Here is a 21,702-nt window from a genome sequence, read left to right as displayed (position 1 = left end):
TATCTTTCTTTGTATCGATTAGTTTACATATTTAAATTTTTATAGTCTAGTTTTTAAATTTTATAGTCTAGTTTTTCAATTTTAAATCTTATAGTCTAGTGTTTGTACTTTTATTGAATAGATAACATATTTAAATTTTACATTTTAATTTTAGCTTACACGTTCACATTTAAACGAGCCCCAGGCTCACTGGTGAGATGTGTCTAAATAAAGTACTTGCTTACTTAACTCTTTTGAAACATGTTCCAAGATGTTCTTCCTTTCTCTATTTACTGTTTGCTTAAGTCTTTTACCATTCTATGTGAAACTTGAACAATTAAACGTCAACAAATGGCCAAAATGAATGACCGAGTACCTAAGGAGAGACTCTTATTTATGTTAGTGTCCCCAATTAGTTATCTTAAGCTAAATACTCCGACACTCAAATAAAGTTTATGTATGTATGTATGGGCACTAGTAGGTTAAGCTTAAATGCATGTTGAATCCACAGCAAAACTTCCAAACGCCATTTCACCCTCAGCGGACACATATGACAGCACAAAGTGAATAATTTATGTTGATTTGAAATTCAAATAAACTTTCCAACACCACGACCACGAACTTCAAAAAAGAAAAACGAAAGGTTTAAGATCAAGTCCACACAACGCCGGGAAAATTTGAAAACGCAGCTTTATTTCTACGGTTAAACTTTTGTATAAACTCGAAATGTTTGGCTTACGAAATCCTTTATTAGCTTGGATCAAGGACTATCTCACAAATAGACGCTATAGAGTCATCATTGAAGGCGTTGCATCTGACTGGAAACCTGTCACTTCAGGTGTTCCTCAGGGATCCATCATTGACCCCATTCTATTTCTCGTGTATGTAAATGACATTATGGAAAACCTCTCTGCTGGCACAAGTTTTCCTCTCTATGCAGATGATGCAAAATGCGCCAGAGTGATAAATGACTTCAACGACTGTTATACCCTCCAAAACGATCTGACAACTATATGTGACTGGAGTAAACTGTGGGAAATGAATTTTAATCTACAGAAATGTAAACAACTCTGCATAACAAGAAAGAAAAAACCTATTCACAGTATCTATCATCTTGGCACGGAAAGTTTACTTATGACTGACAAGGAGAAGGATTTAGGTATAATGCTACATCATAAACTGGCCTAGCATGATCACATCATTACAAAAGTAAAAGTCTGCAAGTAAGATCCTGCGGCTAATTAAACGTACATGCGGAAATCGGACACAGACTGCTGTGATGCGCAAGCTTTACAACCATCTTGTGAGACCTCATCTTGAATACGCCTGCGAGATCTGGTCCCCTCACCAAGCCCTTTACAGGATATGATTGAAAGCATTCAGAAACGAGCCACGCGACTCATGATCAAAGGAAAATCTTACACGGAATGCTTAAAATCTCTCCATCTTCTTACCCTTAAGTCTAGAAGGACTCTACTTGACTTGATCTTTTTTTAAAGTGTTTAAATGGTCTTTTAAATATTAACCTATCCATGTTTATTAATTCCAGAGACACTGCGGCATACAATCTGAGAAATGCTGTCCTGTCATTTAAAATTCAATATTCAAGAACAAATATTCTGAAGTACTCTTATTTCCATAGAACAGCCAAAGCCTGGAACTTTTTACCTTTGCATTTCAGAAAGTCTGAGTCTCTTTCTGAATTCAAACGACTTTGCAAGACGTATTTTTATCAGTTAGATGCTAAATTAACTTAATCTTTCTTCTATTATTATTATTATTATTATTATTATTATTATTATTATTATTATATTATTATTATTATTACCGGTTTTATTTTTATTACTATTATATTTATATTTAATTTTTTTTTCTTTTTCTTTTTCTTTTTCTGTGATTTGGGTGGCTATTTGTAGGTTCTGTTTTTGGCTTTCCCCCTCAGCTTTATATATATGAATATGCATGTATTTCTGTTGTGAAAATGATTAAAGGCCTACCGTCCACACGAACACCCCGTTTACACGGACGCAGCTTCATTTCTAACCTCATCTTTTTCGATGTGGTTACGCCTTCCGTTTACACGGCGACGATGGAGCAATCAATGAAAGCGCATCTTTTTGAAAACGGCTTCCCTTTGGCACTGGTATTACCAGCCGCAAAACGCGCGGGCCAAAACTGCAAGTGATGTACCCATAATTTACAGCAATCAAGCTTACGAGCCCAGCTAAAGAAGCCTGATAAGACGTTTATAAAAGGGCTTAGCAACTTCCCGTACTGCAGTTGTTCAACTTACTGTCTGTGCGTAAGATGTGACGCGCAGATTAAACCAACCTCGTGCCCAGGGTCCTCTCTACTCGAGGTAGGGAGAGGACCCTGAGAGCGAGGTTGAGATTCAATCAACATAGCCCCTTAATTGCGTTTCCATAACATTAAAAGTTAATTTAATTCGGCTTATTACATGTTAGGCTGAGTACAAACACAAATTCCGCAACAAGAGAATGAACAACAAGATACATAAATAAAACTTTTCATTTAATGTGATAATACTTCCAGTGAAAGTTCCTTGTGGACGAAAACTTGAACAACACTTGTAGAATGATTCAGGTGTTCAGTCTCGACTCGTCAATTTCTTGAATGTACAATGTTTATTCCTTTTCTTTAACTGATCCCGTCAAGACACCGCTTTCTATTTCAGAGTTCAGTTCTTTTACCACCGTCATGTGGTCGAATTTCTCCGGGAAGACATTGAATGTTTTCAAGATCTCCTCTCTTCGATCGCCTTGTGAAGCATAGTACATCTGAACTTGATAGGCGAGCCACTGTGCGTCCAACACGCTCTGTAAAGACGTTGAAAACAATATAATTACGCCAAAACACTTAGGCCCCTCCCACACAACACTGGAGCTGAATTTGAAAACGGAGATTTCGCTCTGAAAACGCATCAAACGTTTTCTTTCCGCAGTACGCCGGAGAAATTTAAAACGCAACTTTTACCAGTTTGTTTGAGGAAAACTCGGCCAGGAAAATCACATGATTACCTCGACTCCATCGTTTTCGAAAAGCTCCGTTTTCAAAGCGTTTTCCGGCCACACGAAAAGGAAAAGCAGGCGTGTTTAATTTTCCTCCGGTTTGAAGAGCGTTTTCGAAAAGCTCCGTCTTCGTGCTGGATGAGTGTGGACGGTAGGCCTAACCGTGGAAGTAAAGCTGCGTTATCAAATTTTCCGGCGTTATGTGGACGCTTCCCCAGATAAAAGGATAAGTGTGGCTGAGCTCCTTTTTCAGTTGAATTGAGGATTAGTCTACAATTTTCCTTATTAATGATGATTAACGTTACTAATGATGAACACAAATAAAACAACAAACAAGCTAACAGGAAGCGCTTTTTCTTAGCGAGCTCGCAAAGTAAGCGCATTGTAACCTTTTGTTTTTGAGAATATTTTAGTGGGAAAAAACACAAAGCTTGTTTTGATCCTTACATGAACTGGTCTGAACAAAAAAAAGTCGCAAACACCTTAGAAAGCAATTCTTAAGATCACACGAAAATTGTCCTCTTAAAAGTTGGTATGACACTTTGAAAAATTTAGGCTGCATTTTGGAAACTTGCTTTTTGTCTCAATCGTTCTGAATCTTAACAAGAGAAGATGAAGATTGAGAGAGTTAATCCGTCATATAGACCTTACACCCAGGGTAACCCCTCAAGTTATTTTTAGATATGGTATCCAGGGGTGCTTACCATTTACAAAAACCATCCGGTTGGAAATTTCAGGCATAAACACTAAACAATTAAATTGAACATTGCGGGAGAGGGAATCGCTATAAAGTATATCCACATCAGCTAGAGAGACTTAAAAAAGCAGAAAAATAGCATCACCTCAAATCACAGCCCATATTTTCTGAAGCTTCCCAAACGGAATGGCGCGAACCATTTGATTTTCCAACTGGAATTTTCGGTTTTCCCATGTAAATGGTACGTACCCCAGTTCTCCCGTGGAAATTTTACCACGCGCGTTTCGTGAGTATTTTCTCGGAGGATGAAAATGCGCGTAAAGCCCCCTAGGCTGTCCACGCGAGTAAAACTTGCCCCGCACTGAGGATTGGCTATTTCTAGATCTCCTGACTTCTGAAGCCAGGAGTGATCTAAAAATAAGGTGACAGGGATTATCTTGAGAATAAGGCCTGTATGGGAGAATAATATGCTTTCCCTTCATCTTCTCTTGTTAAAAACGAGATTTAATGTACTTACCATTTCATTTGTATCTACCTCTCCAACCATCAGTACTATTCCTGCAATACAAAGATACAGGTACTGTGGCAATATATATATTTTTTCCTACAACAATTCGGATGTATAACTATAAACATGTTCTCGTTGAATTTACATGTCACACTGATAAACCAAAACTGTTTGCATATTAAGTACACTTTGATCACTCACAGTTGCCATTTTCAGGCTTAAACAGCTTACGTCCCGTCCACACTAAGTCGGAGGAATTGAAAACGGAGTTTTCACTCTGAAAACACATCAAATGTTTTCCGTCCACACTACGCCGGAGGAATTTAAAAACGCAACAATCACCGGTCATTTTGGATTTGTGTTTGAAAAAAAACTCGGTCAGGGAAATCACGTGATTTTCGCGAGGTCATTGTTTTCAAAAACCTCCGTTTTCAAATTGTTTTCTGTCCACACAAAAACAGAAGCCGGTGCTTTCAAATTCCTCTGGTTTAAAGAGCGTTTTCGAAAAGCTTCAATTTCGTGAGGACGGTAGGCCTAACCGTAGAAATAAAGCTACGTTTTCAAATTTCTTCGGCGTAGTGTGGACGCTGCCTTACTTATGCACCAGGGCTTCAGCATCATCAACGCTACAAAATGAATTCTGCTGAAGCAAAACTGTATGGCCATGAGCTCAGAATTAAGTTCATTGGAGTAAAGACCCAGATGTACAGAGGGTTATAAGCAATGTATTGAATTGCTATAAGCTTAATTCTGTGGTGAACTTGTCAGTTTTCACTCGACTCTTTCCTTCTTTACGTAGCAGAGTTATATCTGAAATCTGATGGCTATTTTTTGTAGTGGTTCATTATTGCTTGTTTTCCTGCCGTAGAAAACTCACTGTAGCAATATTGTAATTTGTTTGTATAAACGGTAAATGACAAGATGGGTTGTTCAACAATAACATCAACAACAACAACAACAACAATTTAATTTTACCACAGAGTTAGAAGCGAAATTAGAATATTATACCAAGAGTAAAAACAGAAATGACAGGGGTGTTAGCTACTTGAAATCACCTAAGAGTTAAAAATGTTAGGAAACGAGTTAAGAGAAAAAAAAATTTGCATGTTTAGGACAGGGACACAAAACAACATGCACAGACACACACCAAATAGAAATAAACACAGTTAAGTTAACTACACCAGCAGTTCTTGCATTACAAAACAGTATTTTTTAACCAGGAAGAGCAATTAACAGATATCTAATGATCTGTTAGTCACATAGTGACATCACACGTACTGTGCTAACCTTTACTATCTCTTAGCTCTGTAAAATGTTTCATTGCCAGCGACCAGGGAGCATTTTCACCTCGAGTCTGTTGAAGTGAGAAGACATTAAGAACTGTAAAATTTCAATATTAGTCTAGTTCTTTATATGGGTTTTTGAGAGGGAGGAAACACAGGAATGCTTATTTAAAATCTTGCTGCTGTGGCTAGTACACATGACAGAGCTGTTTAATTTTAATTTAATGTTTCCAAACGCTTCTTCGCACAAAGGAAACATTAAAAAAGTACATTCACGAGGATTGCGAGGAGAGGTGAAACATTCACAAAGGAAGTTTTTTCTACATACACGTTTTCCGGCTTCGCAATTCTGAGAAGAGAAATGGGGATTTATTGGGATGGGGGCTTGTAAGAGGGAAGGGAAAGGGGTCGTAGGAGAAAACATAGAACAAGGTTCAAAAGCATAATTTTTCTGATCAACGGTCAATAGTCAACTGAAAGTACTTCACTTATAATTAAAATTAAGGCATTCCATAACAAAGTAGGGTTGCGCTTATGCCACGAAACGCTGTGAAATGTCACTTTGTGCTTCATCACTTACGCATATATTTAACAAATGGTAAACGCCATAGCGTGCACTATTGAGTTATGGATGCACGCGGGAGATTGCTAAGCACGAAAGAAGCGTAAGAGTCGCACGAGGCGATAGCCGAGTGCGACTCTAGCTTCTTGAGTGCTTAGCAAACCTCCCAAGTGCATCCATAACTCAATAGTGCACGCTATGGCGTTTACCATTTGTTTCATAACATAACATTGAGACATTGGAACAACAGAAGTCCTTTTACTGAGCTACATCACAAAAAAATGTTCGTGTAGTCTTACATGACAAGAGAAAACAAGCGCGCGAAAATTCATTCATGACAACCGACTGTACACCAGTAACTCGATAGAGTTTCATCTTCAGACAACTGTAGAGACAGTTTCGCATTTCTGGCAGAAGGACGTCGGCCATTACTTTGGAAACAATGTCTGTCAAAAGATTTGCTTTGTAAACATTAGCACACACGTCAGCAGCGTACACCCATGGGCAAATAGTAGACGCTAAACTAACCAATCAGAACGCGCGCTTTGCTTTAGTTATGTTATATATTACTGTTATATATATCTTATTAGATGTTTCGGTGTGTAGTATCGCTGTTTATTATATGGCTGTGTCTCACAAGGACTGGGAACTACCGAATTCACGAATTTGATTGGCTGAAATCGATATTGACCGCGGTCTAGATTTCCCCATCTAGACCGGCATCTAGACTGATTTCATTTTGCGTTGAAAAAGTAGCAAACTCAAATACAAAAATAATCACCATTTTCTTTTAGTTTCTTCTCAATCATTTATGGAAGTGCCAAAAGCCTGATGACAAAAAAAAAGTAAAGAGGACGAGCAAATTTCGCCAGGTTTAAGTTAAGCTCATCGCCGTTCGCAAGCAAAATGTCAACAAATCAGTTACATTAAACGAATTAAAGTTTTCGTCTTTGCCATAGAATAAAAATCTTATTAACCGAACAAAGTCGGTCTGTATGGGAGAATCTTGACCTCGGTCAAGATTCTCCCATACAAACAAAATACAAACAGCGAGTTTTCAAAAAACTGGATTGTTTAATTTATGAACTGCTCTTCATCAGAAACAAAAAACCAACACTTAACACTCAATCTGACTCCGTTAAAGCAAAACTTTTTATTTGACAGTTCAAGCGCATCACGCTTGGTATTTTTATTTTTATTCATCGATTATTTTTATCTCTTAATCATATGCACTGAGACCTTCACACGAACATTCACTATATAACGAACTTACATAACGTATCTTATTTGAATTTGGGAATGATGGCATGGAGCCGTCGAAACGTCATTCTTTAATATCGCTGCTTTTTATTCTTAATAGTTTAGTTTAGTTTAGTTTATTAATTGGGATTTATAGAGATGGGGGCTTGTAAGAGGAACAGGAAGGGGGTCGTAGGAGAATTCAGAGAGCTTTTAGAGGAGCCAGATTTGCAAATAGTAAGCACGTGCAAGGTTCAAAACACACGTCATTTTAATTCTCACGAATAAAACGGCTTTCGTTTTCCCCCGAGGCTAAGGGTTAGGGTTTGATAAGAAACTGGTAGCAATCGGAGTTTCCTTCTTTCAATTGACACACTGCTTAAAAGAAAACATATTACTTCGCTTCCTCTTTTCTCAGCCTCGCTATCATTTCTTTTTCACGGGCCAACGGAACCAATCAAAACACAGACAAACCACTGCGCGCGCTTCCATCTGATTGGCTGATAACTGCACGCGCAGTTGCTCCTTTTGTTATGTCACAATGGAATAACGCACTCAGTCTGAAAACAGAAATTCTCTTGAACAGACGTCTTTTAAAAGCTCTCAGAGAATTTACTGCAAACAACTGATAAATTAAAATGGGAATTGTTTGGAGCGCTTACAAATCGAAAAGGGAAGAAAAGGCAGAGGCCAAAAGGTATAAAGTAACGAGACCACTCGATTTCACTTTTCGCTAAACTTCAGAAAAGTTTCTACAACTTTTCCTTTACTTTAATCACAGGTTACGGAAAGAAAAACGCGTCCGTATACCTGACTCTCAGGGTATTTCCAAGAGATTACCTATGACAACATCTCAAATGGAAGAGAACAATCTACCACTTGAAGAAAATATACATGATGAAAACGAACTCGCCACAGGCGAAGAATGGAAACTACCGTACAAGCGCTTAAGGTAAAGAAAATAGATATCCATTTCTAAGCTAAGGCGATATTTAATGCGCTTTTCCTAAAAGGATCCTTGCTAGGTATTTTAATAGAAAATAGAACTTCTACATTCTAGATATGTAGTTGCTGTGTTTCATAGATTATGTCGATTGGTTTGTTCGCAGCCTCTCTTTAGGATCTTGAAGGGCGCAAAATAAATTAAACTGGTATAATGTTGTGGTTTTTGAATCAAAATAAGGACATCTATTCCCCCCCCCTCCCGGGGGGACTCTAATATGAAAAAGACGGGATTGTTTGTCATACCTTTTAGGGGTTAAAAAAGCATTTAATATTGCAACGCTGAAACCTCGAACATATGTTAGTGGTGTTTATTTTAAGTCGACCTTGCGGATCCGGCATTTATTTGAACCAAGCGCTTATTCGTGGACCGGCGTTTAATCTAGGAGCTAAGTATTTCCTTAAACTCTATTTTTTTTATTTTTATGCGCCAATGCGTTACCAAGTTTCTTTACATTCATCTTTCAATGTCACTTAAACATGATGTGGTTTTCTCTTTACAGACCTCTAAAAGACAATCAGTGCTTGCAGCAAGACGATGTTAATATCAATGAAACAAGCTTCTCTGAGTTGAAAACCAAACTTGAAGCTTAGAAGTTCTACCAGTTCAAAACACAACATCCGCTGAATAAATGGACCGTCACCTCACTTCCTAATCTGTATTTCACAGATATGTAACTTGAGCTACGCACTCAAACAGTCTTCATGTAGGGTGTCACGGATTGTCACTTGTAGAAAAGGAGTTTTGAACATTGTCTTTTTTGTTTTTGTGTAAATACAATAATCAATATTAAGTAATAAAATATCTTAGTGTGGAAAAACGAGGAGTGTGTTGTGTGTACATTTAAGGCCAGCACACACCAGGTGACTGTTATGGGACGTGAGGTTGAACGTGAAGCGTGGACAAACCCTTCGCGTGTACACATAGGACGCATGTTGCAGGGACAGTAGACAAACTGCTGCACACGAAGCGGATAAGGGTTTGTTGTAGCGGGAACAGATTGCAAAAGCAGTGCACACGATGCGACATTGAAACTTGAGTTCAATTTGTCCCTACTTCATGACGTACGAATTCAAACCAGTTGAATTCATGCAACAAGTTGCGGGGACAAAATTTGATCCCGCAGCAGAGATTTTTCGCAAAGAAACGGGCATGTCGCACGAGGAAAACTGTCGCTGCAATATGTCCGAGTTTCGTGTCTCCTAGTGTGTGCCGACCTATATATCAACTTGTAATTGCAAAAGTTTGCTTGCAGTCAAAACCACGAAAGTTTTGACCTATTGCTAACTGTCTCTTGCCAAAGAAAGCAAGGTGAATGCAACGACCGTTTTGCCGCGCTTGGCACTGGTTTCATGTTTTCCCTCGCTTAGCACTGGGTACATGTTTTCCCGTGCTTGGCACTTGATAGTTGCTACATGGTTTCACTAAAACTATAATTCTTACTTGATAATGAAGAAGAGATGTGAAGTAACACTTGTGATCCTTGAACTCAGCATACATGAATTCGTATCCTTGTTCTCTTGGAAGAGGGTAGATGAACTGAAAAACAAATTGAGAGCCATTCAAAAAAGTAGTAAATCTGTGTAGCGCCTTTTGGGTTTCCTTGCATGAAAGCAACGTTCTCGTTATTTTGAGGAAGGAATGCTTTACAACTAGTCCTAAACTAAAAATAAACTTGGTTCTTGTCTAGAATATTACAGACTGCTCAAGCTCGATCTTTTCTCTTAAGGTCCCACGAGCATTAATCTCCACGAAACGCAAAAAAAGCGGCATGGACGAGAAGGGGCTTGTTCCGTCCCGTGCAATCTCTTTTCGTCCTAACCCTCGCCCTGTGCACCCTTCTGATTTTAGGGAGAAAAACAGACCACAAACTGTCTTTGAAAGTTATTGATAAACTGGAATGCAATCAAAGTATAACTGCAAATTCAAACAGGAACCACCAGTTGAGAGCATATCTTATAAACAATGACTGTTTTTATACTTACCAGAGGAAACTTTAGAAACCGCTCTTCCATTCGGTCATACAAGTTACTCTACAAAGCAAAAATACATGCAGGTCATGGTTTTGCTTTGTTTTCATGTTTACCAAACTGAAATTTGCAATTAGCCAGTGAGAAGCAGTGGTTACTGTCCTTATAACATGTATACAATGACCTTGTATCAGGGCAGAATTCATGCTCTGATTTGTGTACGTTAGTAATAGTAATTGGACCGAGTGGAGTACAATTCAGGGAGAAATCGCGCGAGTAATTTCAAAATCGGTTGAGCGCGAAGCGCGAGGCCGATTTGAAATTACAAGCACAATTTCACCCTGAATTGTATGACACAAGGTCCAATTACTAATTAATCGTATCTATAATAAATTTCGGAATATAAGTTTTGAAAACTTTGGGAAACATTGCAAAGAGAGCCATTAAAGTGCGTGCAATTGAAGTGCGAATCACGTGGGTATCTAATTACAGGTGTCCAATTACAAAAATGTGATCGCGTGCCGATTACGTGGCAAATAGGCGCATGGAGAACCAATCACAATCGAGAATTTTGTTATGGATACGATTAAATATCTAATCGTACCTTATTTTAGTTCCCTTCTACAGCATGTCAGGTTACTTTGCTCTAGCCATAGGTGTTTTGGGTCAAGTGCATTTTGCTAAAACACTAACCATGGCTCGACCAAACTCACCTGATTGAAGTCACCGTTTTGTGAACAAAAATTGATGGAAACTTAGAACTAAATCATGTATGTATCTAAATTTTATGAGGCCTTATAATTATTTGCCATCATGATGATCAATTACAAGGATCTGTACTAGAATCACATTCAACACAACAACAACAACAACAACATAATAATAATAATAATAGATTTATATAGCGCTAAAATTATAAAATATTCTAAAGCGCTTTACAATGTAAGATTAAGATTACAGTAAAAATATAACAAAAATGTGTCTAAAAATAATACAATTTTGAAAAACATAATATAAAACTACGGCATACTATACACTATTTTAAAAAAGTAAGTTTTTAACTTTGATTTAAAAGCAATCAATGTTGGACTTGGTCTTATTTCATGACGAAGTTTTTTCCAGAGAAAACGTCCAGCATGTGCAAAGGCGCAATCACCAAATGTAGGGGTGGCGAATGGTCCTTTAAAAACTCTGGGTCTCGTAAAATTTTAGTCGAATTTCATGGGTCTGGCAGTCTCGTTTTTTAGCGGCTATGTGCGTCTCGCAGTCTCGATTTTTCTACGAAGCTGTCTCGGAGTCTCGATTTTTCGCAAGGCTAAGGGTCTCGAAGTCCCAATTCGTTCCTTTATCTGCTTTTTTAAATGACTTCTTCTCTTCACTTGATATGGAATTTCAATGACGCAACTTACAAATTTTCCTTAATCCTAACTTCTCCTAATTGTCGTAATTCCACAAAAAGGTACAAAATCTACCACAACGTCCGTTTTGCCGCCAGAAAAACAGATATTTTTCTCTAGGATATCATAACGTAGTGTGTTACAATCAAATTTCCAGTTCCAGTCAGTTCCAAGAAGCTGGCTTAAGGCAGTACAAGCTCATTCTAGCTCTCAGCTAAATCTGGAGCTCGAATTTTAAGAGTCTGAACATCTCTCGCTCGCACTCAAAACACTTTGAAGTCTCGGTCTCGCAATCTAAAAAGTCAAAATGTCTCGGGCTCGCAAAGAAAAACGCTTGTCTCGCCGTCTCGCAAAGTCTCGCATTTACCATTCGCCACCCCTAAATGTTCTGTGTTTGGTTCTGGGAACAGCGAGAAGGTTATGGTCTTGGGAGTACAGGCGATAAGTTGTGTTAGTCTTTATGTTTTAAAAGTCCTTTATATATTAGTCAGTTGCTTGATTATTTTAAAAGAGCTTTGTAAACAAGAAGTAACAGTTTAAACCAAACACGATAAATAACAACCATTTTTTATCGTCAGTGAATGGCTGGTTTTGTTCACAGGGCTTCTTGTATCCATAGTTTTTCAACGTAGATAAGTAAACACCGCAAGTGGCAATATTTTTTCCTGCTTGAGCTAGGAAGTTTGAAGTCTCTTGTCTGCTTTCCATACAATAACATCCATTAACTACTGTAACTGGGTCAAAGATTGAAGGAATATTACAGACAAATACAGAAAATAAAAGGACTGCAAACAATGTTAATAACAAGTTTATAGCAAAATTTCAATATGTCATTATTAAACATACTGGGATGACAGCACTGATGCAGTCCTTATCTTTGTGATATTCTCGCCAAATCTGGAGTGAAAATAAAAACAAATTGAGCAATCAAAAAACGCTATCCAAATCATGATTTACGTGTAAAGGGCAGTAGCATAAAGATTCAAGCATTGGAACCTAGTTAAAGTTAGGTTGAGTTTGAGCCCTGTGTGTCAGAAGACGTCAATCATTAACGTTTTCTGCAGCCTGAGGTCAACTGGTTTTCACAAGCAGGCAAAAGTTTTGACTGACTGAATTTCTGAATTTTCTTTAGTAGAAAAACTTTGCTCTAGATGGTCAAATGAGACAGGCAAAATCATCCTCACAGCTGGTCAATTTGCCTGATGCCTGGCCCTTAATGAAACCCCCGTATCAGGGTAATGATGTTGTGTTCTTGAATAAGACACTTTACTTTCATGGTGCCCTTTGGCAGTCTAGACTGAAGTAAACATATTATTGTGTAAAGATGAGTTGCTGGGGCAACCTGACAGAAACAGGGTTGTCACAAAGGTCAGAAGTTATTTTTAGAACGTGTGGTTAATTTTGCCACCATTTCCTTGACAATCAGACAAACAGCCCAGCCCGCTATGGTAATTGTAATTTTTCACCCGAAATCTCAGAATTCCAATTTCTAGAACTAGTAATGTGTCCTGTTTGAGAATGTGAAACGTATTCTTCAACAAGTCACAACCTGTTTCAAGATCAACATCACAAAAAGTCAAACAATAAGTTGTCCCGTGTTAGAACAAATCACGGCAAGTTACAACACATGTTCATGTACAGTAAGCTTAAAGGATCCTCGATAACCTCTGCCATTTTCGATGCCATCAAAATTATTGATGTTGCATTGTGAAGTGAAATCTTATTGCTTACTGTAAGTTGTGCTCCTGAAAGTATGTTTAATTATCTTTAGTAGTTTCACAGTTAACTGATTTCCTTCATTTTGACATGTTCCAAATAAAATATAACAGACAAACTCTTGCATGTAGACAAAAACAAAGGTGTGGCTGACTATAGGGCCCTTAAACTATAATGGCATGGGTTAACAAGTGCATTTGAATAATATGGGACTATTTTCTCTGAACAGCAGTGTTTCAAATACGCACCTGTCCAATTTCTTCTGCACTTTTGTCCATAATTTTATCCAGATGCATAATGGAGTTTAAGGTCTACCAAATGAGAGGAAATTAACACATGTTTCAATTTTGAGCTGGACCAATGGCAAACGATTATTGTACCTGGGATGGATAATACAGCTTGTGTTCCTCACAGAAAGGCAGTACAGATGCCAAAAACATAACACAAGTTTACTCAATTTGAGTAAATCATTTGAGTAAACTTGCATCTAACAGAAATGAAATGAATGATTCTTAAGATTGCATTATACATAACTCTTTCCTAAGTCTCAATCCTTTATAATTCTGATATGAAAAAAAAAGATGATTTCCAGTCTGTACTGCACAGTCTCAGCACCCTAATGTTTATAAACATAAAAAACCTCACTCAATAGAATGCAAATCGATGTTATTTGTTACAAACCACATATAATACAAGTATCTTTGAGGCCTTTCAAATTCTCTTTCCAACTGCTTCAAAGTTGTTTCATCAAGTGATATGAGAAAGAACGAAACATACAGCTTTGTGTCACTTCACGTCCATAATGGCGGCTGACATCAAACTTTGAATTTACTTCACTAAGTAGTTGCAAAATGTTCACATTTTATGACATCATGCATGAAACAAAACAACAAACGTAAACAAACTCTCGAGAGTTTGCAGCTATGGACTGGAAATCATCTTTAAGGTCAGCTCATTACGATATGATGATAGATGCGAATGCAGCCATAACACTACTGGAAAAAAGACTTTTCTCAGGTCTTTTTTCCAGTATTGTTATGGCTGCATTCACATCTATCATCATTTCTACATTTAACTGCTACTGTTGGACATCTATCATTATGAAATGTCTAAACATTATCTAACAAACAAATTAGAAACAGTTTTAAACCTTCTGTCCATATGTAGAAGCTTCTCCAGTGGATGACAAAGGATTGCTTCCAAGAAGCGCACTCTACAAAAAATATATTATAATCATTACAGTGTATTATATCATATAATTATAGTGTACTTGAAAACTGAAAAAAAGAAATGATTTAATACAAATTAAAGGTATCAAATGATTTAATGGAAGTAAAGAAAAATGAATTTAAATCTCCCGGATAAAGTGAGCTGGCTATGACAACAAAGCATCTGGAAGCTTCATTTTTTTAATCTATAGTCTACACGTATGATATACATCTTTGGACCTAGGTGTATTAATGATGGGTGCTGGCAAATTTCATTTCTAAAGATCTGCAATAGACTAGTGTCACATCCAGGTTTCTTTATGCTACTGATACTGAAATGAGATAAGATCTGGGTGTGGTATGGCGTCACTTGGCCCAATAGTGAGATTCCCTTAAATCTTATCATGCAGGACAGTAATAGATAAGTGTAAATTGACAGCAATATTAACACTAGCCAGAAGACTACTATTAAAATGTATAATTGTAAAACAGAAGTTACAGTCATGCCATTAAAAGCTCACATCAACAGCCCTTTGTTGGAGCTTCCTTTTGAATCTTTCAGCTTCTCCTCTCACTTTGGCATCTAGACAGAACTTCTCCTCTAAACTCTTCTCTTCTCTATGAATTACCATGGGATACAAAGACATAAGGTATATTTTTGTGCTGACAAGTTTAAAAATGAGTATTTCAAGCAAAGAAAGAAATAAGGGAAGAAAGCAAGTAAGCCAAGATGGAGGAAAGAAGGAAGGAAGGAATGAAAGGGGAGAAGGAAAGGAAGGAGGAAGGAAGGAAGGCGCAGGTGCATCAAAGCTCACACTGAAGATAAACCAACAATTTAAATAAAAATCACAGTCAAAGAAGGATGCGACAGGGAAGCAGGATGAAGGTTGAGAAGGAGGAGGGAAGGAAAAAAGGGAAGAAGTTAGGAGGGGGATGAGAGGAAGGAGGAAAGGGAAAGAAGAAGCAATCTTAGAGAGAACTCTCTTTGAAAAGGTGACAGCCAGGGTGCATTCTGCAAGGCTTCCACATCAAAGATACCAACAGCGTAGCTAGGGGTGTATTAGGGTGCCCGTGACCCCCTTTTGTAAGCCTTTTTTAAGCAAACAGCCTACAACAGGTGGTGAAAATGCCAGGACAATCTGGTGAGTACCCTCACTTTGACACAGTGTGATCCCCCCTTTGTAAAATCCTGGCTATGCCCTTGGATACGCCAAGGCTTTTTAAATTCCATGCCACACACCTGGATAGCAACCTAAGTCCCACCGCCGAAGAATGCTATTAAATGCCAACCCAGCGTGGCTGATGAAATTCGGCTCAAATAGATTGTACAAGATGCCTGTTACGGGGCAGGATGTGAGGGATGAAGAAAAGTTAAGAAGCTATAGTTATCATGCTAATTTGCCTCGCATAGTTTGGCATTTACACGCCAGCAGCAGCAAATATAAATGTGCACTCCGCTATATGCCAAAAACTCCAATGACATACTAGTATGCCGCCAAATTTTTCAGGCCAGACTGAACATTATCAGCATAACCTACACTGACTGCACCCTAGGGTGACAGGTGCTTCAATAGCTCTCCGGGTAAGATATTAACTAAAATGTTGGCTTTCAAAAACTGCAAGATTACTTGATGGAAAAAGCGCAAAATTTAAATTCATGTCACTCAAAAAGTACTCAATACATCAAGCTCAAATGTCTTGGGACAGTAATTCGTACCATGCCTTTTCAATATTCAGAGCTGATATTTTTTGTAGCTTGATCGATCAGATACTCAAACAATATGATAAAATGGCAATTAGTGTAATTTCCAGAGGTGAATATAAGAATTGGACATTCTGATTGGTTGAAAAGCTCATCATATGATGCCATATTCACCCGACTAGAGCTTGGTTACTAAGCTCACCATCTTTGCCATCTTGGCAAGTAAACATGGCAGACAATTGCTGAATGAAGTTTTCATTTATTCGAAAGACATCACTCCAAGTCAGGGATATTTGAAAGGATGGGGAATTTTCAAAATTTCTGCTGTCGCCCTTAGATAAAAACTCTTTTCAAAAACTTGTATTCAAGGCTTTTAAGAATTGTAAACGCAGTGGTTGTGTTGATCGCAGTGGTTGAGTCAGTTCGACTGACCAAAATTTATTTTTCTTCAAACTAAAGCTACTCATTTTTAGGTGATGATGACAACTGTGGATGAAGTCAACAACGATAAAACAAAGGTACCGGATGAATTTATTTTTCGGAGTGTTTGGCTTGTTTGTTTTACTGCAGAACTGGCATCGACAAAACCTGGATGGGACCGACCGGACCGGATAACGGATCGGATCACAGACCGGATCACGGATCGGATCACGGACCGGATCACGGATCAGATCACAGATCGGATCATGGATCGGATCACAGAAAAAAAAAAAACGTTTTAAAGAAAAAAAAATCAAATCGTTTATAAGATAATAATAAATAAAAAATAAAAGTGGAAAACTAGAATATGTCAAATAAAAATAAGACTCCTGAATTTGATGCAATGACATGTTAATTACAGAGAATGGCAAGAGGTTGTTTAAAAAGCCACATAAGCGCCTAATTTACGACGAATTTAAATTGTAATGAACAGGCAGATGTAGTTCTATTTGAACGTTAGTTGGCTCGAAGCTTGCGTGAACCTCCCATTCTCATTTTTGAAATTGTTGTTAATATCAGTAGCTAATTCTTGGCTACATTTTCGTGTCAGATGTGAGTGTTACAGTTGGCGTTACACTTAATGAGAAAACTTACATACAAAAGCTTAAGGACATGACTTGCTTTTAAGGAGCTACAACACGATTTGCGCATCTTGAAAAAACTAGCCTAGTTTTCAAGTTCATCATTTGCAGTCCTCATTAATCTTTGCCATTCTTAACGATCCTCATTCTGTTTTGATTTGTTCTTGCCTCTTAAGTGCTTTCTATCCTAGAACACGATCATTTTAAGGTTTTATTCCATATAAAGGCAACTCTTTATGACCCTAAAAATGACTCCAAAAATCGTGACGTAACTCCTAAAATTTTGTTTATTCTCGGGTTGTGTTATTGTTCACACTATCAATGTTATTCCTATAAGTTTTTGTAAAACAGCTATATTTCCTTGAAATACAAATGGTTTGTTTCGTTTCAATCCAGTACAAAATATCATATTCCAAACTCACATCTTGTAAAAGTATAGACTTGTCTCAGAAACAGAAATTGTTTGAAATCATCAGGTGTTTAATTCTTTTAGTGTTTTTAGTTTTTGTGTTTCGATTCATATGTTCGCCCTATTATTACCATGCTGACTTGTTTTATGACAGTTTACCTTGGATGCAAGCGAATATATGAAATATCATTTATCTGAACTGCTGAGAAAGATATGAAGACATGATTGATCATCGCAATCAAAACCCAGCAGCCTCAAAAAAATTCATCTGTGACCAGCTCCCAGTTGGCTTGATATTATAAAAAAAATAAAGGAATATCACACCTGAATTAAATAAAATGTTCTGCTCACAGTAGTCACTCTAGTGTAATTTGCTCAACAAAATTTTGACTTTTGAATCTTGAATTTTGAATTTTGAATCTTGAATTTTGAATTTTGAATTTTTTTCCTTGATCCAATCTGTGATCTGATCCGTGATCTGATCCGTGATCCGATCCGTGATCCGATCCATGATCCGGTCCATGATCTGGTCCGTGATCCAATCCGTGATCCGGTCCGGTCCAGTCCGATCCTGGTTTTGTCGACGCCGCTGCAGAACTCGATGAGTAAATTGATTGACAATCGATGTACATGTGAGCTTATTGTTAAACTACGGCTGCATACATGGATGCACAAAAAGAATTTCGTCTGTGTTTTTATGTTTTTGTCGTCGCTGATATTCACCTCTGAAAATTATACTAAAACAATTATTCGCCTCAGGCTCAGTGAACATTGGTGAATATTCCCATAGGAAGCACCCCTTCCGGCTCCCTGGGTTGATGAACCACGATATTCTCATAACTGATATCAAGAGAAATGTATGACAATTAGCAATGAGAATTCATTTCCCGATCAAGACAATATAATGACATTATTCACAATCAACTTACAGTCTGCCTTCCTTGATCTCATTTCTGACTTTCTTAATCCTCTCGGCATATTTCTCGTAAAAAGGATTCGATTCAATTCCGTCACTTGCTGAATAAGCAGCTCTAGATGAAGAGATAAACCTTACTCTTGCTTCAGAGGAAATTCTGGGTCTAAACCCTTGAATACAAGAGGCTCTGTTCGCGAATTTTCTCAGACAAAAACAAATTCGTACACTGGCAGCCATGTTGGATTTGTCGTCACCAGTCTTCCACTTGTTCAGAAACCCGTTGGAGGGTTGGAGGGTTGGAGGGTTGGAGGGCACTAGACTTTTAATTTGATCAGCAAAAACAATCCACTTGTCGGGCTTGATAAGGCTACCGGCAGGAGCCCTGCTCTCGGCCAGAAGACTGGCCCATCATGTGAGTTCCTGCGCGCAGTGCAAAGTGCACATAATTTTTAATTAACTTGTCTTGCTTCAGGATACAAGACGCTGAATACAACTTGAGAAGGGAACAAAGAAGTATTTGGAGCCCATGCAATTGACAAAGTTCTTGGAGCGCTGTCACTGAAGTGACGATAATGGGAAATAGAGAGATGAAGCCCAGCCATTTCATTACGCACACTGCACTCTCAATCCCCGCCTTCCCCCCCCCCCCCTCCCCCAATTCCGCCTCCCCATTGACAAACGATCGAGAAAACATATTTGCAACCTCGTTCCCAGGGTCTCTCATCTTACCGCCCTCCTCGCTCCAGGGGGCAGTAAGATGAGAGACCCTGGGAACGAGGTTGACATATTTGCAGACAAAGTTTCTCAAATTGCTTCCTTGGCACGTAAACTAAGACAGACACCTTACACGGAAGTAAAATGTTTCAAATGAAGAAACTGAATTTGTTACACGGAAACAAAATTTGATTCTGCGGCAAAATCATTGCGTGTGCGCGCAAACGCAAAGGAAAACAATATTTGATTTCCGCGAGTGTTTCAGCAATATTTCCTCTTTGCAGGACCCTTTGCAGCCCATTATTTTTGGTGGGAGCCCCAATGATATGTGGTACCATAACCAATATATCTTCCATCCTTGTAATTCTGTACTTCTTTGCTCTGCAGAATCTCTTTTCTCGATTCATTTGTACATTTGGCAGTATTTGGCAATAATGTTTGAAATGAAACTGTTAGTAATCTGCCGACACATTGTTCCATTGTTTCTGGCTCGGAAGCTGAACAAAAACAGTCACTGGGTTTCAAGTGTTTTAAGCACTGCACCGTTTTAGTGTAAAGCAGGAGACAGACTTTAAAGGAGTACAATGCATCTTGCAACAAATATAGAAAATATAGCCTAATGCTTAAATCTTTCAAGTCAATCTCACTCTTCCCGAGTTTGGACCATTTATGTTCCTGTTTGGTTTACTAATACCGCTTTGCTTAACTCGTTCCCAGTCTTCTCACGTGAGAAAATATTAATGGAACGAATATAATTTTTTCATAAGAGGACTGGGGATGAGTCAGCTACCGAAGATGGGCCGAACATATCCGAAGATGCCCGAAGGATTCCCAAGAAGTTTTACTCATTTCAAACATTTCCCTGTCCCAATACCAGTCGTGTTTTACTTTTTCCTTAAAAAATAGAAGAATTGGGGAATGCACCCCATTCACATAAACCTTTCCTTTCTTTCATTGTTTCAAGTTTTCATATTTTTCGAGACTGTTTCAGTCAAGGGTATAATAGCTTTAATTGTTTAGCTAGGCATGTTAACTGAATAGGTCTGTTGGTAGACTAGGTATATTACCTTCAGAAACAATGCTCTAAGGTTTCCTTCAATTTAGAGCTTTTTTCCTCTCCGAACCCAAGAAAATACTTATTAAAACACACTGCAATATATGACAAACAGTTTAATAATAACAATGACAAATTCACCAATCCTAATTAAGCCGAGTTACACTAAGACCTGATGACAGTGACAAGAGAAACAACAACAGCAACAACAACAACAAAAATCATTCATGTACACCGTGATTAGATATAAAACAATCACACCATAACTGCCTTCATATACACTAAGATTAAATAATTAAAAACTTCATCTGTCTAAATAAAAGGGTAGATATCAGAACAGAAAATTCAAATTGCAAAATATTTTCATAGTTTTCTATCACTGTTTGGAGAAGTAATCTCCACTCTTCTTTGAGTCTGGGACAATCTGAAATGAAATTCAGGAAGAGATAGTTATTGTTCAGTCAAGAGCAACAACCCTATTATTATATAGTAGTCCTGCTATCGTCATGTCAAACTCAATTAATCAATACGTTTGACTACAGCACCAACTGTAGCTCAATGTTGCCGAAGTCAAGTAGCACACCAAGGTCAGTCGCACTATCCAACTTAAGCACAACTTTGATTCAAACATGGAGCTATATGTACACTTGTGTCAAACTCAGTTCATATAATCCATACTCCATTCATTAAAATTCAGTCGTGAAAAGTTTGACAGAGTGGCCAAATGTTGAATAAAATTGAACTGAATTACCATTGAGTTCAACCAGACGATAGGAAAATGTTTGAAGTGGGCCTAAGGCATCAATTAAGGTGGCTGAACACAGTTTTTGATGCCTGTGTTTCATTCACCTTTTTCTCTAAATGCCTTGATCCTTTGGTCGCCAAGAATGGCAACAAGCAAGCAAGCAAGTTAACAAAAAACACATTGGTTTTTCGATAGTTAAGCTGACGTATGTGCCATTGCCATAGCAACATGAATATAAACAGGCCTTTACAATCGGTTTTGTTTATTTGCAGAAAATCTAGTCATTAGATTTTCTTTATAATTTGCATAATAATAAAACAGACATCTTTAATTCTTATCCCTTGTTGAGGGTTCACTGGAATATCTAGAATTTCCTTCATTTAAGTTCAAATTTTTTTCAATACTCCAGTTACTTATTTCCTAAAGTATTTTTGTTTCAATTTGCTATATCGACGTCATGTTTGTTTTTTTGCAATCCTTGTGCCCACATTGAAACGCGTTAGCAGGTGC

At 37.9% G+C, this 21,702-nt stretch overlaps 3 protein-coding genes across 4 annotated transcripts in view; all 3 read right to left on the bottom strand.

The window, feature by feature from the left end:
* LOC145468436 (DNA excision repair protein ERCC-6-like 2) overlaps positions 1 to 18,682 on the bottom strand; it is a 132,055-nt gene extending 113,373 nt beyond the window's left edge. Inside the window, exon 1 of the mRNA XM_081452149.1 lies at positions 16,370 to 18,682. The gene's annotated coding sequence lies outside the window, so the exon portion shown is untranslated. The remainder of the gene's footprint in view (positions 1 to 16,369) is intronic.
* On the bottom strand, positions 1,865 to 18,959 carry LOC145468471 (ATP synthase mitochondrial F1 complex assembly factor 1-like). The gene is made up of 10 exons (XM_081452214.1): positions 18,693 to 18,959; positions 15,113 to 15,209; positions 14,534 to 14,596; positions 13,632 to 13,694; positions 12,514 to 12,564; positions 10,286 to 10,333; positions 9,744 to 9,839; positions 5,501 to 5,567; positions 4,223 to 4,263; positions 1,865 to 2,816 (listed from the first exon to the last, which is right to left on the bottom strand). Exons 1-10 carry the CDS (start codon positions 18,914 to 18,916, stop codon positions 2,625 to 2,627), a joined length of 942 nt encoding a protein of 313 aa, XP_081308340.1. The 5' UTR covers positions 18,917 to 18,959; the 3' UTR covers positions 1,865 to 2,624.
* Positions 18,960 to 20,548: 1,589 nt separating this feature from the next.
* LOC145468475 (peroxiredoxin-1-like) overlaps positions 20,549 to 21,702 on the bottom strand; it is an 11,893-nt gene continuing 10,739 nt past the window's right edge. For both annotated transcript variants that reach the window (XM_081452224.1, XM_081452225.1), the window contains exon 8: positions 20,549 to 20,871. In XM_081452224.1, coding sequence (XP_081308350.1) covers positions 20,824 to 20,871 — 48 coding nt within the window. In that variant the 3' untranslated portion in view covers positions 20,549 to 20,823. The remainder of the gene's footprint in view (positions 20,872 to 21,702) is intronic.

The sequence above is a fragment of the Orbicella franksi genome, chromosome 14, assembly GCF_964199315.1.
Source record: "Orbicella franksi chromosome 14, jaOrbFran1.1, whole genome shotgun sequence".
Classification (NCBI taxonomy): Eukaryota; Metazoa; Cnidaria; class Anthozoa; order Scleractinia; family Merulinidae; genus Orbicella; species Orbicella franksi.
Note: the sequence above shows the minus strand (reverse complement) of the source record. Positions and strands in the feature narration are given on the sequence as shown.